This window comes from Rhizopus delemar, genomic scaffold (genome assembly GCF_000149305.1).
Source record: "Rhizopus delemar RA 99-880 supercont3.4 genomic scaffold, whole genome shotgun sequence".
Taxonomy (NCBI): Eukaryota; Fungi; Mucoromycota; class Mucoromycetes; order Mucorales; family Rhizopodaceae; genus Rhizopus; species Rhizopus delemar.
This window is the reverse complement of record NW_027137830.1, coordinates 2,876,959-2,892,869: the sequence shown is the minus strand read 5'-3', so window position 1 is coordinate 2,892,869 and position 15,911 is coordinate 2,876,959. Positions and strand designations below refer to the sequence as shown.

The 15,911-nt window shown below is 34.0% G+C and overlaps 5 protein-coding genes across 5 annotated transcripts; 3 read left to right on the top strand and 2 right to left on the bottom strand.

Annotated features, from left to right (window-relative positions):
- Positions 1-2,831: 2,831 nt before the first annotated feature.
- Positions 2,832-3,205, top strand: RO3G_06571 (uncharacterized protein; the record flags this gene model as incomplete). Its single annotated transcript, XM_067661161.1, has 2 exons — positions 2,832-2,929; positions 3,010-3,205. 2 exons carry the CDS (start codon positions 2,832-2,834, stop codon positions 3,203-3,205), a joined length of 294 nt encoding a protein of 97 aa, XP_067517262.1.
- A 207-nt stretch (positions 3,206-3,412) lies between these two features.
- RO3G_06570 (uncharacterized protein) lies at positions 3,413-5,004 on the bottom strand (the record flags this gene model as incomplete). The annotated part of the gene is made up of 6 exons (XM_067661160.1): positions 3,413-3,927; positions 3,991-4,097; positions 4,182-4,411; positions 4,467-4,538; positions 4,603-4,932; positions 4,984-5,004. The coding sequence occupies 6 exons, from the start codon at positions 5,002-5,004 to the stop codon at positions 3,413-3,415; spliced, it is 1,275 nt and encodes a 424-aa protein (XP_067517261.1).
- A 2,562-nt stretch (positions 5,005-7,566) lies between these two features.
- On the top strand, positions 7,567-8,124 carry RO3G_06569 (uncharacterized protein; the record flags this gene model as incomplete). Its single annotated transcript, XM_067661159.1, has 3 exons — positions 7,567-7,672; positions 7,827-7,897; positions 7,987-8,124. 3 exons carry the CDS (start codon positions 7,567-7,569, stop codon positions 8,122-8,124), a joined length of 315 nt encoding a protein of 104 aa, XP_067517260.1.
- Positions 8,125-12,259: 4,135 nt separating this feature from the next.
- On the top strand, positions 12,260-12,753 carry RO3G_06568 (uncharacterized protein; the record flags this gene model as incomplete). Its single annotated transcript, XM_067661158.1, has 2 exons — positions 12,260-12,343; positions 12,394-12,753. 2 exons carry the CDS (start codon positions 12,260-12,262, stop codon positions 12,751-12,753), a joined length of 444 nt encoding a protein of 147 aa, XP_067517259.1.
- An 862-nt stretch (positions 12,754-13,615) lies between these two features.
- Positions 13,616-14,383, bottom strand: RO3G_06567 (uncharacterized protein; the record flags this gene model as incomplete). Its single annotated transcript, XM_067661157.1, has 2 exons — positions 13,616-13,903; positions 13,970-14,383. 2 exons carry the CDS (start codon positions 14,381-14,383, stop codon positions 13,616-13,618), a joined length of 702 nt encoding a protein of 233 aa, XP_067517258.1.
- Positions 14,384-15,911: the final 1,528 nt, after the last annotated feature.

Here is a 15,911-nt window from a genome sequence, read left to right as displayed (position 1 = left end):
GTGAGTCCGATTTCGATTGTTTATGTATCATAAAAGGGGAAGGGTTGATGATGTGGGATAGTATCAATACCAGAGGGCAAGCGACAGAAAATAGGTTAGACAAAGGACCAGTAGTACTTGATCAAATATCGCTTGAATGGCGTTTTTGGAAGCTTGTTGAGAATATTTGACGCCGGGTCCTGAACCGAAGAATGAGCGTGGAGCCGGAGACAATGAACAACGTGTTGCTTAGCCAAGCGGTGTAACTAGCAGTGGTTCTGTCGGAGGAACCTTCCAGGTAGTCAACCTATACCTCAGCAGATGCATCGACTCTGCTCGATGAGTGTCATAGGAAACCAAAGGATGAGATCAGTGTTCAAATTTGAGTGATCAAAAGAGAGAGGCTTGGAGTATTGATCAGTTGGGACCAAAGAAAGTTTTTTTGCGCAGATGAGCCGATTTGTACCTGTGAACATCGACAGAGATCAGCATCGTGAGAGGAGAGAGCAAAGTACAACGCAGAGGAGTGATGGATAACTCGAACTGTTGGAGTAAGTAGTATGACTGAAAACGCAGAAGGAAACAAGGCAAGAGAGTGTCATCAGATAGAGTTAACGTGCATAGAATGAACTTGGCTCGAAGGATATGAAAGTGTTTTTCCATAATGGAAACGCGCGCAAGATTATGAATTACCTTTGCAGAGGTGGAAGGGCGAAACATGATGGATAAGTCGTAAAGGATTGTTTTGGGCAGATTCCTATAGTCAATAATGGTAACCAGCAAGCCAAAGAATTGTCAAACTATATTCTTCAGACTCTCGCTGTCGTTTGCACTAAAGGAAAAAAATGGGGAGAAAAGCGTAAGCCTCTTTGGTTGTTGTTTATTCGGTTTATTTATTATTACCAACCATGTTTAAACCGGGATTCATAACCGGAACCGGAACTGCCACGGCTTCAGTAAGAAAGGAGGCTGTGATCCGCTTTAGCAAGTGTCAGCATGTATCATGTATCTGTTTAGGGGTATTTATTACGCTATATTAAATGATTATCAGAAAAGATCTATCATTAAAAACATCTTTGATGTCTTTTGTCCTTGACTTTTCAAACTGGGCTTTGTCGTTGCTTTTTTACAGTTAATTTTTACCATGAATCCTGATAGTTTGGTAGGATACTAGTGATCTCGAACGTTCCTTGCTGAGAGTACCTGCTTCCTATCACAATAGAAGTATTTATTTAACATCAATAAGCACCTGACACTACTTGCTGTCATGAAGTTATGTTACAGCGTTGTTAATTCTACAATGGCTAATGAATCAATTTATATAATCACTGAAAGCATAAATAATATAAATCGGGAGTTTTTTATGACAACATAACCAAGTATTTTGTTTGAAAACAGTCTTTTAAACGTGAATCATCTCCTGAAATTGTTCTCAATTATACTGTTACTTGCCAAAATAATTATCTTTCGGGATATACATGATCTGAGCAAGTTGAATTATGCAAATATGTCTTTTCTTGTTTCAACTGTAAAAGAGATCCTCTCCATTACTAGAAAAAGTCGGTTTCTCCAACAGTCTCAATGAATAAGAAACAGTAATCGATTTAGCTGATAACAATAACCTGGAATCGCAAGAAGCTTACAGTAATTTTATCTCCAAATGGTCAGACAAGCTTTCTTTCTTTTGAAAAGTACAAAAACAATCCTGTGTTGTTGAATGGCAGAAAGCTTATATAGAATACACATACAGAATATATGTATACAGAATACATATATGTATCCAGAATATATTTATGTATACAGAATATATATATATATATATATATATATATATACGTTAATATTATCTCACCCTACTTGGTCTCTAATAGGCAAAGTCAAATAAACATTTCCCAAAGATCCATAATTTGGTTTCTCTGTGCTTCTCAAAAGCGAGAGTATTTAAAAACATCCCAAGTATGTCTCATATGCTTTCACACTTTTTCTTGCGGAGGCGAAAGTAGTCTCAAAGTACTTAGAAAGTTTTATTAATTTAAAAAGAACCGTCTCGGATTCTATAAAAGTCCCAATTCTATTTTCGATCACTGTAATTATTGAAGCATACTGCTTTTCTGTTTAATACACTTGGGTCATTATTGAATTTTTATATCCCTAAAAAAAGAAAACAAAATTATTTATGATAATCTGAATAATTAAGAACTAGCGTGGAAGCTTTTGAACAGAATTCAATATCTGAAGGAAATGAATAATCTTTTATTTGGCCTAATTTGAACAATTTAAGCTCATTTCAGCAAGATAAATATATTTTTCATGTAGTAACAAGCAAAGTTCTATTGTATCTTATCTCAAACTTTACATGTATCGATTTGTGTGAAGCTTTTCCTAATATTGTATGAAGTTTCTTGGAATATCTTGGAAACCATTCATTACCTTTTCTGAGCTCCTTGTGAGGAAGAAAAAAAATACAATGTACTCATACTTATTTATTTTGAAATACAGTAATAGTGCATACGATGACCCAAACTCTTCATCTACTTTCACTGCAACGTTATAACCAAATCCATTCAGGAAAGGGAAAAAAGAAAGTTTAGCTTGTTTTTGTAGATTGTTAACGTATCCAAGATCAGGCTAACGTTTAGGATATTAGATGTACTGCAGACAAGACTAAAATCAAGAGCTGAAAAATAAATTAAATTATGCATACAACCAGTAGCTGATGGAAGGGAGAAAGCTCAGTGGCGATCGCATTTGAGATTACGTGAACAAATGGCGACGAAAGATCGAATAAGAAAAGCATCAGGACGAGGTCAATTACATGTAGCGTCTGGGAACATGCTCTTCTACAATTAAGAATGTTATGTGCAAGTAGTCCTTCAATTAAGGTTATTACATGCTCAAACTGTATTCCAAAGGAGGTATCCCTGCAACAAATTATCAAATATATTTTAAAGTAAAGCTAATTCCCGAGCATTAGAAAAAAAGATGAACGAGAAAAAAAAACAAGCAGGAACAGCCATTATGTCATTTAAGGAGCTACCTACAAAAAGGCAGAAACAATGATTTGATCTTTACTTATATGGCTGTATCAGACTGTGTCCTAATGGAACTAGCGTTACAGGTGATGGGCATGAAGATTATAGGTTTGGTGGGAGATGTAAGGAAAATTGCAACGAGTATCGTTCAAAGGAACAATGACGGAAATGGCCAGATCATTCAAGGTAGCTAGACTAAGACATTGGATAATTAATGAATAAAATGCAAGTCGTTTTTCTATAATAATTTAATAAATTCAACACGCATGCATATTAAAAGGACAAAAAATCGAATATTATTTAAATTAAATGATAACCGTCAAAGTTTAATATAGCAAAGGAATGTATGTACAAAAAGGTATAATAGGTACGTTTTTCTAAACGGAAGAGTATAAAATGAATTACATGACAAATCTAAAGAACAGTATCCAGCTTAAACAAGCAAGTAAAGTATAAATAGTAGTATAAACGTAATTTGCCTTTAAAGGTCGGTTGGGTAAAGTGCGCGTGCTCAGTTTGTTTTCAGTATTTTGGTGGGCTTCACGAGCAGACATATCTAAGATTCCGTGATATACCGATAAGTCAAGGATATAAAGTACAACGGCAGCGATTGTTGCAAGCGTGGCGATAGCAATGAAGAATAACATGACTCCATCGTAGCCTTTGTTTGGGTCGGCATCTTGTAATAAGCCAGTGGATATATCGAATATAGCTGCCCCTATATTTGTACCAGATTTAATCAGACCCATACCTGTGCCAATCAATGACAGTGGTAAGATAACAGGAACAGAGGAAACTAAGCCTACGGGACCAAGAGACAAACTAACACTGAAGAGAAGCATGCCAAGTAAAGGAGGTGTTGATGTATATTCCAATATCAGTAGAGATAATAACATGGATAAACCACTACCAATCACTAGTAGCAAAAAAAATGATTTAGTATCAACTGTTTACACCTAAATGAATCTCTTAAACTTACTCATCCATGTACGCTTTCCGTAACGATCGACGCATACACCCAAGAATGGCATTAAAATAACAGGTAAAATTTGAGCAACACTTGCGGTTGCAGCAGCGCTGGCGTTGCTAAATGAAAATTTCATCTTTACGTATTCACTATAGATGAACAGGTTATGACGCTTGTTATTCATCTTTAGGAATACTTTTTACCTATTAATATGTAAGAAACAACCCCAACCGCCACCTAACATGAATTCCATTGAAGCAATCAACCAGAAAGAATGCGGCAAATACATCAGTTTATGCCAGCTAAATGACTTCTTTCGTTTGATGACTTCTATTTGTTTACGGCATCGAATCGCAGTATTTGAAACTGTTCTTAATAAATAGATATAAACAAATGTAACGATCATAGAAAAGATACACAATGATGCAGAAAACTATACCAAAAAAGTTTTAAGTATTCACCAATAATTACTTAATTTTATCATTTACCCATAAGCCATAACCGTACCAGCCGGTCCAGTTAGCAATTGGTATCACAGTAGCCTGGGCACAAAATGAGGCCTTGAATAAAGAAATATTAGATAACTGATTATCTAACCCCTTGCTGTATATGTATATTTCTTACCAAACGACTCACTGTTAGCATTAGAGCAACAACAGCAGCTAAGCTTCTGCCTCTGAACCATTGACTCAAGATTGTTTCTTGAACGATAACAACAGTTCCACTTCCAATACCATACAAGATACGACCAAAGACCATCATGTGAAAGTTTTTGGAATGAGCTGAAAGGGCCACAAGTACATTACCAGAAGTTATCAATAATGTAGTAATAAAAGCACCGGGAATAGTACCAAAGGCATCAATAAATATACCCCCAATAACTGGGAGTACAGTGTTCACTAATGCTACACTAGATTGTATCACACCATATTGAGAATTGGTGATTCCAAATTCCTAATCAAGATCTGCGTCAAAAATTATCGATATCAACTGTAAGATAGTTACTGTCTTGATTGTATTTTTCATTGCTCCAAGGGTATGCGCTGCAAAATGACTTCCAACTGTTAAAATAACGCATTTTAGTGTTTCATGTTGATTTTGTGAAAAAAAAAAAAAAAAAAGTTGATTTACCAGCTAAAAATATAGCACATAGCAAAGCTATTAGTTTGTATTCCCATTTTTGTTCAGATAAGTAGCAGTAATCTTCGTCATTGACAATTGGTAATTCGTTGTTTTGTGATTGAGTTCCTTTTCTTTTTGAAGAACAACAAGAATTTTTATTTTCTGAGCAGCAAGAAGGTCTGTTTTTTAAAAGTGGTGTTTGTTCATTCATTATTTTAAACCTCAATTAACAGCAAACCCAAAAGAAAAAAAAAAAAAAAAAAAAAAAAAAAAAAAAAAAAAGAAAGAAAAAAAGAAGTATTCGGAGTGTCAAACCACCCGATGTATGATAATCTTTTTAAACCAATTATCAGATTTAAATTCTCATGATGTAAAAAAGAATCAGATAAAAATAAAAGTTTTTTTTTATTAATAATTTTCTGTAAAAACCTTATATTGCTTTTATTTATAACTAGCAATAAAAAAAGGGTATAATATATATTAAGACAGATATCAAACTCTTATTGTTTAATGTAAAGAATATGTAATGCTCTCCATTCTTCATTAAATAAAAAGATAAATTCATGTGTCGCTGCTGTGTAACAACATGTCGCGAAATCGTGTTTAAACATTGCACTAAACAAAGAAGAATGGAAAAAGATGGGAAAGCAACAGATTTAATTATCGTTTCTATTCATTTACATCGAACAAATTACAAAATAACGATATTTAACAAACCAAAGCCATTGTAATTGTATTGCTCTATAAACGATTGAATACAGCTCAATGAAATTTAAAATAAGCTAAACAGATGTGATCATTACCATTTGTGGAAGAATCGGTAACCAAAGAGAATTAAAAACAATATTTAGATCATCACTAACAAACTTGTACAAGTCACTTAAAAATATACCATCAAAATTCTCTATTTCCCTGAGAAGAGCACTCACGCTGATCATGATAGTACTCATCTACATAAAATTTATAAAACTTCGCGACCAGTGGACGCTAATTCGTCTTACAATACACAAACCTCTTGTATGTAACTCTATTTTTGCACAACACAGTTACCACCGATATCTTCTTCCGACTAGATCAATGACTTCAACTGATCATTTTAATTTTTTTCTTGTCTAAAAAAAACCCCCCTGTTACTGATTCAAATATCAGTCAATTTAAAATGACAGACATACAAGTATATATATGAAAAATCAGAACGTCTTTAACATCCCCTCCCATTCCACTTTTGAGCAGCACAGAGAAACCAAATTATGGATCTTTGGGAAATGTTTATTTGACTTTGCCTATTAGAGACCAAGTAGGGTGAGATAACATTAACGTATATATATATATATATATATATATATATATTCTGTATACATAAATATATTCTGGATACATATATGTATTCTGTATACATATATTCTGTATGTGTATTCTATATAAGCTTTCTGCCATTCAACAACACAGGATTGTTTTTGTACTTTTCAAAAGAAAGAAAGCTTGTCTGACCATTTGGAGATAAAATTACTGTAAGCTTCTTGCGATTCCAGGTTATTGTTATCAGCTAAATCGATTACTGTTTCTTATTCATTGAGACTGTTGGAGAAACCGACTTTTTCTAGTAATGGAGAGGATCTCTTTTACAGTTGAAACAAGAAAAGACATATTTGCATAATTCAACTTGCTCAGATCATGTATATCCCGAAAGATAATTATTTTGGCAAGTAACAGTATAATTGAGAACAATTTCAGGAGATGATTCACGTTTAAAAGACTGTTTTCAAACAAAATACTTGGTTATGTTATCAAAACAAAAATGGTATTTGGTGTACCTGAAAAAATTGTTGAAGAATTCAAGCTACTTTTAATCTTCCACCGCTAAGGTAACTCAACCTTTTGCATTATTCAGAAATTGGCTATTAAGTGCGTATGACTTTAGCCTGAATATCAAGATATAATTTGATGTAGAAAAGAAGCTGACGACCAATACTTTCTGCAGATTTGTATGTTCAGCTCAACGATAAGGTTCCTACCATTGAATTACAAGCCATTCGCCCTTGTTTTATATCATTCGTGTTAGTAACAGTAGATGCGGTAAGTTGAAAGAAGTCCCAAATTGATAAAAACAATAGGCTCATTTTCCATGTTAATAGAAAAATTGTAAAACTGTACCACAAACCTAGTTGCTGAGAAAATCCTTACAGCAAAGATGCTTGACATATTGTAGGTTACATGAAATTCAGCTTTGTACCAAACTAAACTAACCAGCTTTATAAATCAGATCTTTTTGCAGGAGCAGAAGAAACTGCATCTGCGTCCGAAGTTTGCTTGAGATCTTACATATACGATCCGGTCTTGGAGCATACAACAAATCCCTTAAGCAACACTGCCACAATGTCATTTTGTATTCTGGAGAAATTGAATTGTTACCCATAACCACTCAACTTAAATCCCAGAACACCATTGACAGACGCCTGAAGTGCAATGACGACGGAAATTTTTTTGGTAAACGGTATTGAAACAGAGGTGTTATTGTCAGAAGTGTCGTCTGCATATTTCGAGATTGGCAAAGGAAAAGCCAGTTTTGATTGTTATAAGTCTATGTTTTGTTTATTAGTCATGCATCACACTCTTTCTACTCACATCAATAACGCTAGCTTTGACACGTTCAAACGGCTAAAGGTTCGTTTCATCCATACTCACCAGAGATAAAACTGTTTGCTAACGCCACCAACACCCTATAGATTGGGCAATTCGACACTGGACGATTCTCACACCTACTCCAGGCTTGTATTTAATGGACAAGGAGCAGAAAGTGAGTAACATGAAGGACTTTGATGGCATGTGCTTCTTCTACTGTTTGTCCACATGTATATTTTTTGAGATTAAGCTATTAACTTGTAGAATACACTAGGTTTCTTTCACGGAAACTATGAATATACTAACGATTTTGAATCAGGAACACAAAAATGCCTTGATGGAAACCCGCTTTCTACCCCCATTCGACCTAAGTATCTTTATCTAATCATACCCAGTCGTTGACTGTACAATTAAATGAAAGAAAGCATATGAGCGAAATTTTGATAATGGTTCAAAAAGTCCATCATCATGACGGCCTATTTAGCCCTTGTTCTTTTATATATTTCTATATATAATCAAATTAAAATTAACTATTCAATATAGACTTTATCCTATATTATTTCGTTTTCACGGCCATTGACACAATTGATTCATGTATAATGATGAGACGTGCTGCTTTATTCGTCAGGTTCAGAATATAGCGAATGTGCTGATAAACAAGTTGACTTGAGCATACCAAAAATGAGTTGAGAATACTGTATGAATCAGATAGACCTCATTACACATAATGAGAATAAAACTTATAGCTCTCTCGATTTTTGGAAAGTGTATATTATATTGTATGGTAAACTATGCTGTTTATTTAAAAAACAATCATAGATTAAAGAAATGCGAAATATCAACTAAAATATTAGATCCGCTGTTAAGCAATAGTAAATGTATTCAAATAAAGCTGCTATTGGAATCAAGATACACAATACAAACGACGCAGTAAAGACTAAAAAGCTGAAATTGAACCTTATGATACTATTACATACAGCGAGTATCATTAGATTCTCTTGTTAACAAATAATGACTATTTTAGATATGGTATCCTATCGTATCCATCATATTTTCCATCGGTAGCTATTAAGCTTTGCAAGAATGATGCTTAAAATATTGACGTTTACAAAAGTTGACAATGATTTTTTTTTACACATTGCGACATCCAATTACCATAAGCCTCATTAATATCTCATCTTTTCTATTAATTCATTATTGCAACTGCTGTTTCTTAAAATATCTGATAAATGGTTTTAATTTAAGCAGATTCTTTAAGACTTGACAACCTTGAAGTCATAAAGTAATTATTATTTTCAGCTATTTTTAACTTTTGAAACACAAACAAAAATTTTATTGAGGCAAATAAAAAAAAATAACCATGAAACAATATCTATTTGTTTATTAAATATGAAACAACTAAAAAAAAAAGTACTTTTCTTAGTTCTCAAAGCCTATTCTTTTTTCTTACAGAGCAAGCTTTGATTAACAGGATCAACCACGAGAAGGTAAAAGTACATCTGACCCCAAAAACAAGAGGTGACAGCAAAAAGAATCCAAGTGCCAATACGATACCTTAAGCTAAGGAACCTTAAAGGAGGTACGATGCGCGTCAGCGCGTCTTCTGATTCCTACCTTTGATGAATCAAGCTCTATTCCTAAAGCTTATCCATCATGAGGGGCTCACATTTGGGCCCAAGCAACTTTCCGAACTAATAAGAATAAAAGGGATGCCAGTTCACCCACGACTACCAAACAGCCCAGATTGACAACAGCCACTTGGTGATATAACCCAAACATGACCCTATCACACTAGTCGTCACCGGTAAAAAAAGATTGCGATGGCCTGCCATGTTACTCGAAATAGCTTTTGGTTCGATACTTCCTAACAAAAGCATAAGCATTTACTGTTGTAACCGCATGGACTACCCAAGAGCCGCAGATAAGAGAGGAGCCTGTTTGCACAAACACGCCGCTGGATAACGCCAAGTAGCTAAATTCTCAGATCTGCACATTGAATCACCAATGTGTGTTAGGTTGCAGTGCAGCCCAGACAGCATGGATAGCTTGTCTTTAAACAAGGTGTCACAGACTATAACAAAAGCAATTTTTACAAAGTGAAACTAGAGCAGTTTCTAACAAAGAGAGAAGAAAAGAAAAAAAAGGGGGAGGGGGAAAGAAGAGGTCTTAAAAAAATGTTGTCGTGTTTCAAGTTTAGACGCTTTTCATTGGACAGTGCTGTTTGTGTGTGGGTATTTGCAAACTTTAAGCATACTAACTCTTACAATGGTGTACGCTTTGCGGCACTTCAATATAATTTTCCAAAAAAAAAAAAAAAAAAAAAATTGAGCACATGTAAACAAAGTAACTACGAAAGCAAAGATTAAGGTTTGTATTACAGCATAATATCAATAAAAAAAACGAATCATAGCTAATATTCTTTTGTTATTCTTTATGGCTTACTTAAACAACCTCAGATATATGTGTAGCATCGTTATACCATATGAAAAAATAAATAAAAAAAAAGCTATGGAAATACTTTGTTTTAGCTTTTTCAGATTGATAAAGTAACATTAGCTCATGCCTAAATTTAACACATCTTGTATATAAAGATGAGTTGAAGTAGAAGCACTTTTGAAGAATGCGCATTTTAAGGATTAATTGACTTTTGTTAATTTTTCGTGTTTTCTTTTTTAGGGTTCTTTAATAAACAAAATCAAATAATGAAAAAAATAACAGACTCAGTACTATGTATAAAAGACATTCTTCGTTTTGAATCGTATAAGTGTCTAATATAGAAGCATAAAACACCTTTATAGATAACTCTAGCATTCCAGAAGGAGAGCAGAAAAGGTACTAGAAACCCTAATGGAAGAATGCCATCCAGGGTCATTCTTTGTTGCATGCATTGATGTATAAGTTTGGAAAAAATAGATGAAGATGTAAAATCTTTGATTAGCTTAGTTATGAGGCTGATGGTCTTGCATAACTATGAATAAATGCAAGAAAATCCTAGTTAGTATGTTGCTACTGAAGTCTATAGGTATAATTTGTCTCTGTATGTCTTTTTCTGCTAGATATTGTCTCCCAATCGATAAGAGCAAGATGCATGTATTTAATATTTGCTTTTATTAAGAAAGACGTTATTAAGTTAAGCGAAATTTTCAGTTAAAAAAAAAAAAAAAAAAAAAAAAAAAAAACCTTTGTCCATGTTTAATATGCGAAGGTCGAATATATGCATACATTTTCTGTAGATGCCATTCAAGCTTGGTGTCTATGAGAAGATAAAGAAATCAGATAGCTGTGATGCATCCTAGACTAATTATCCAAGTATCGTTTAAAGTATTGTTAAAGCACAGAAATCTTAAGTTTTAAAAGTGTATTCCTGGTGTTCAGCCCTGAATTACCATCAATAGCGTAATTGGTATGGAAGAACTTATCTTGAAGGATAAGATAGTTTATTAAAAATGTCTCTAACTTAGTATTAATGGTACATTTGCTATTTCTGCTAATTCTTGGCTTATTTCTCATCGCATTGATTATCCTAGACACGGAAGGCAACTCATACAAGCTTTTATGTACACGCGTACTTGTGAGAATGATAATCAGTATGCCAATCCTTTGGAATTTGTCTTTATTATTAGTAAGCATGAAAGACATTCACTCTTGAGGGATTTTATGTCTTTGCTTAGGTGTGTAAAACTACCTTATTAGGCATTAAAGGCTCATCATCGGAAAGCCATGAACGATAAGTATCATATGTATCTTTCTACAGGTTTAAAAAATTTTGGCATTTAAAATCATCCTTGCCATATTTTACTCATTAAATGCTCATGTTTCTGGAGATTACTCGAGACCAGCCTGTTATTTAATAGCTAGGTCTAGAAACATATATCATTACGCGTTATATCGTCATAGCTATATACAAACAGCTTTAGTAATTTGGTTTGTACAACTTCGGTTTCCTAATTATCAATTTTATTGAATATGTCGTTTAGATTTCGTGGGCTTTCTCTTCTGTCTTAGCTCAATAAAAAGGTTCAATAGACTCATCAATTATCAAATTCCCCATTTTATCTTACTCTTAATAAACTAAAAACAATATGCACCATATTATAATCTTGAACTATCCAAAAAACACGAATTAAAGCTCGCAAATTTGCCAAACAACTTTCTTAAAATCATCAACTGGTACAATGGGTATTGAATATACTTTTTTCTTTTCCAAAAAGTGTACGAATAATTTCTGAACAAGTGCAAGAAAATACACATACTTCTAAGAGAAATAATAATTTGAAAAGTTGCATTATGGTCTTTATGGTTATGCTCAGCTTATTTTTTCTAGAAAAAATATTCTCCGTTTATGAGATTGAATTAATAGAGCAATTCTAATTTAGAATCTGGAAATAAAGTTTCCCGTCTGTAACTAACTACCGGTTTACCCGGTGCAAACACGTTTTAGTCCAATTTTCTACCTGCCTATAAAAGTAGGTATCATCACTGGTTTATTGAAAGTTTTTCTTTTTTTTCTATTAAAAAACAAAATAAAAATATAAAAATGTATTTCGAAGAAGGCCGCTTATTTTTTATCAAAAGTCAATTTAACGGACGTGTCCTTGATGTTGAGGATGGTTCTACTGAGGTAAGAATTATTGGGTTGTTTATGCTTGCTAAATCTAACTTTGTATAAAGGATGATGCCAATATCATTGTTTACACACAAAAGTATGAAGATTGCTTGAACCAACTCTGGCGTTACGAAAATGGTTATTTCATCAACGCAAAGTCTGCCAAGGTCTTGGATATCCGTGGAGGTGAAATGCAACCTGAGTCTCAAATCATTCAATATGCTCAAAAGATGGTCGAAGAAGCTGCCAACCAAAGATGGGCTATAGATGAGGATGGCTATATCTTTTGTGAAGCCCGTCCTGATTTAGTTTTAGATATCCAAGGCGCTGAAGATGAAGACTGTGTACCTGTGATTTTATACGAAAGACGTGAAGGTGAAGTTTCAGCCAACCAACGCTGGGAATTAGTGCCATTTGAAGGATAAATAAATAAATCACTGCTTTTTTTTTGTTTATTTTATTTCTATATACAAGCTTTAAGCTGTCTTTTACTCGAGTGATGACTTCCATGGACCACTTTTTCCTCCAGTTTTTTCAATAACCCTAATATTTTCAATCTTCATATCTTTTGTTGCTGCTTTACACATGTCATAAACGGTTAACAATGCTACACTTGTAGCTGTCAGTGCTTCCATTTCGACGCCTGTCTTGCCCGTAGTTTGAACAGTAGACTCGCATTCTACGCTTCTTTGGCTGTCATCTAGCCAAAGACGAACGTCAATAAAACCCAGCAATAAAGGATGACATAATGGAATCAAATTTGAAGTAGATTTTGCAGCTTGAATACCAGCAATCTTTGCTACTGTGAGTACGTCGCCTTTGATTAAATGACCTTCATTTTTTTTTAATAGTTTGTAAGCATGTTGAGGTAATATGATTCTTCCAATTGCTTTTGCTTCTCTCTTTGTAGGTGTCTTGTTTGTTACTGAAACCATACGAGCTTCTCCCGTTTCAGGATCTGTGTGAGTTAAACGTGGTTTATCGCTATCGTCGCTCTTTGAACTGTAGAACCGTTGGCTGTTCGCAAAAAATAACGAATTGGTTGCTGTTGGGGGCAAAGCATATAGATAGGAAGGAAGTAAACGACCAAAATGATATTTAGCGTCTATCTTATGCTAATTAATTTTCAATTGCTCAAAGTATCATTACAGCACCAAGAGAACTTGAGAACAAATTTTAAAGAATATGAATAAATAAATGTCTATGTATTTGTAATAAAACAGGAGAAAGAAGGTGTATCATAAAAATCATGTTCAAATTGACTATTGGTACTGTAATGATACAATATCACCCTCCAATAAGGATCATAGGTCGATTCTTTCTAGAGGCCAATTCGAACATACCTGCATGTTGCTTCTTCTTCTTCTTTACGGCCTCATTGATCACTTGTATTAACTCATCATCTTGCTTGTCTTTTCTTATCAGATCGCGTAAAGAAACTTCGGCGCTACCAAACAAGCAAACTTTGATACTACCATCTGCAGTGATCCGTAATCTATTGCAAGTACTACAAAAATGGTCTGTCATGGATGTTATAAAACCTATTTTTCCTTTGTATCCTGGTAATTGATAATGCTAAAGTATTTATATTTTTTAGAAGAGCATTTAAAAATAAACTAGACAAAAATATGCTCTTTTTACCTTTGTAGTATCATTAACGCTATCTTTTATTTTTTCCAGCGTTCCAAATTTTGCTTCGATATTGCGAATAAGCTCGCTGTATGGAACTAATGTGTCCCTTTTCCATTTATTACCATCAAATGGCATATATTCTATAAATCTAACATTGACCGGGTGATCTTTTGTATATGCGACAAAATCCAAAACTTCTTTATCATTCACACCACGCATCACAACTGTATTGACCTTAACATGAGGTATGCCTAATTGAAGAGCTTGATCAATAGAACCCATCACCTTATCAAATCCTCTTCGTCTTGTCATAATTTCAAATAAATATGGGTTTAAAGTATCCAAGCTGATGTTGAGTGTATCCAAACCTGCTTCATAAAAACCTTCTAATTTTCTTTTTAAAGCAATTCCATTCGAGGTCATTGCCAAACTTTCAAGTCCTTCTGTTTTCAATTTTCCAATTCCTTGCACTATGTCTAGAATATCTGGCCGTACCGTAGGCTCACCGCCTGTTAATCGAATCTTAGTTACTCCTTGCCTAACAAACAGACCAGCTAAACGTAGAATCTCGTCTTTTGTTAATAATTGGGAGCTAGGTGTCAACTGTATTCCTTCTTCGGGCATACAGTAAGTACCTTTTTTGTAAAAAGAAAGTGTTATCTAATCTACTTTATTTTTGAGCAAATTGATCAAATTCTTACATCTTAGATTGCATTTTTCAGTCAGTGAAATCCGAAGATAGGTATGGTGCCTATTAAAACCGTCAAACAATGCATTACTCACTGGATTAACAGATGTTGTATAAGAACGTTGAGGTAAAGCCAGAAAATAAGCTTTCTAAGTTTTTATTCACATTGTTAATTAGGAAACGATTGAACAATTGATCAAAAAAGTAGAGATCTTACTTTTAGAGGAATAATTGTCTATTAGTTTTTGAACTAGTTAGAAGATGTTTGCTTAACTCATTGTATTAATATACCCGCATTTTGAGCATTTCTATTGATAAAAACAAGAAACAAAGTTTCTGATTCAGTTATAAAAATTTGTGTAATGCAGTAAACTGTGGGAAAAAAAATTAGCTCTGTCATAAAATAAATTCGCAAGTAGGGACGGTACAGCATGTTCATATTTTATTCATAAATATTTATTTGATTCTATTCAAGAAAAGAAAGACCATCCGGGAGATGCTAACACGTAGATTTTGTCTGTTCTTTTCAAGATTAAAGAAGGAACGGGATTGGTATAAACAAAGGGAAGATCATTTCCCATATTTTCATCAGGTGCACGTAGGAGACCAAGAGCCACTACTTCATGATCTAATATCAGACTCTTAAACAAAGCTGAAAAAGATTTTCCAATAAATAAAGGTGGCAATACCACAAGCATAAGGTGCCTAGAGTTTCTGAAGAGATGTGGATGAAACTTTGTGCCACACGTCAAAATGTGCGCTGTGTCTTTGTCATACGAGAGTCCTGGTAGCCCGCAAAGAGCCTTGATGACAGATACAATATCTGGTTTGTAATATGTTTGACTTAATAATACATTGCTTAGCAGACTGTCCACTACTACGTTTCCAGCAGCATACGCAGGTGTGTAAAAAACATCAATTTCCTCAGCAACATCTTTTCCCTGTAGTAAATGCATAAATCGAATGTTGGATTTTTCCACTAAGAAAATATTAGTCACTTAAAACCACCCCTCTTTTTCTTTTACCAAGATTCACAATATGGGACGAATCATACGATTTGCTTTGAAGTAGCAAATCAAGAAGATGGCTTGTCATACTATCATAGAATTAGTTTTTCCTATTCAATTCTACCAACTTTATACTACTTACATCGCTGGACTGTCTGATGTTCGTTGATTCTGATCCAGACACTCTCTTTCACTAAATAAACAAGATGTATAAGAAAGAAAAAGTATGTTATAGTCATCTAAATAATACCTCATC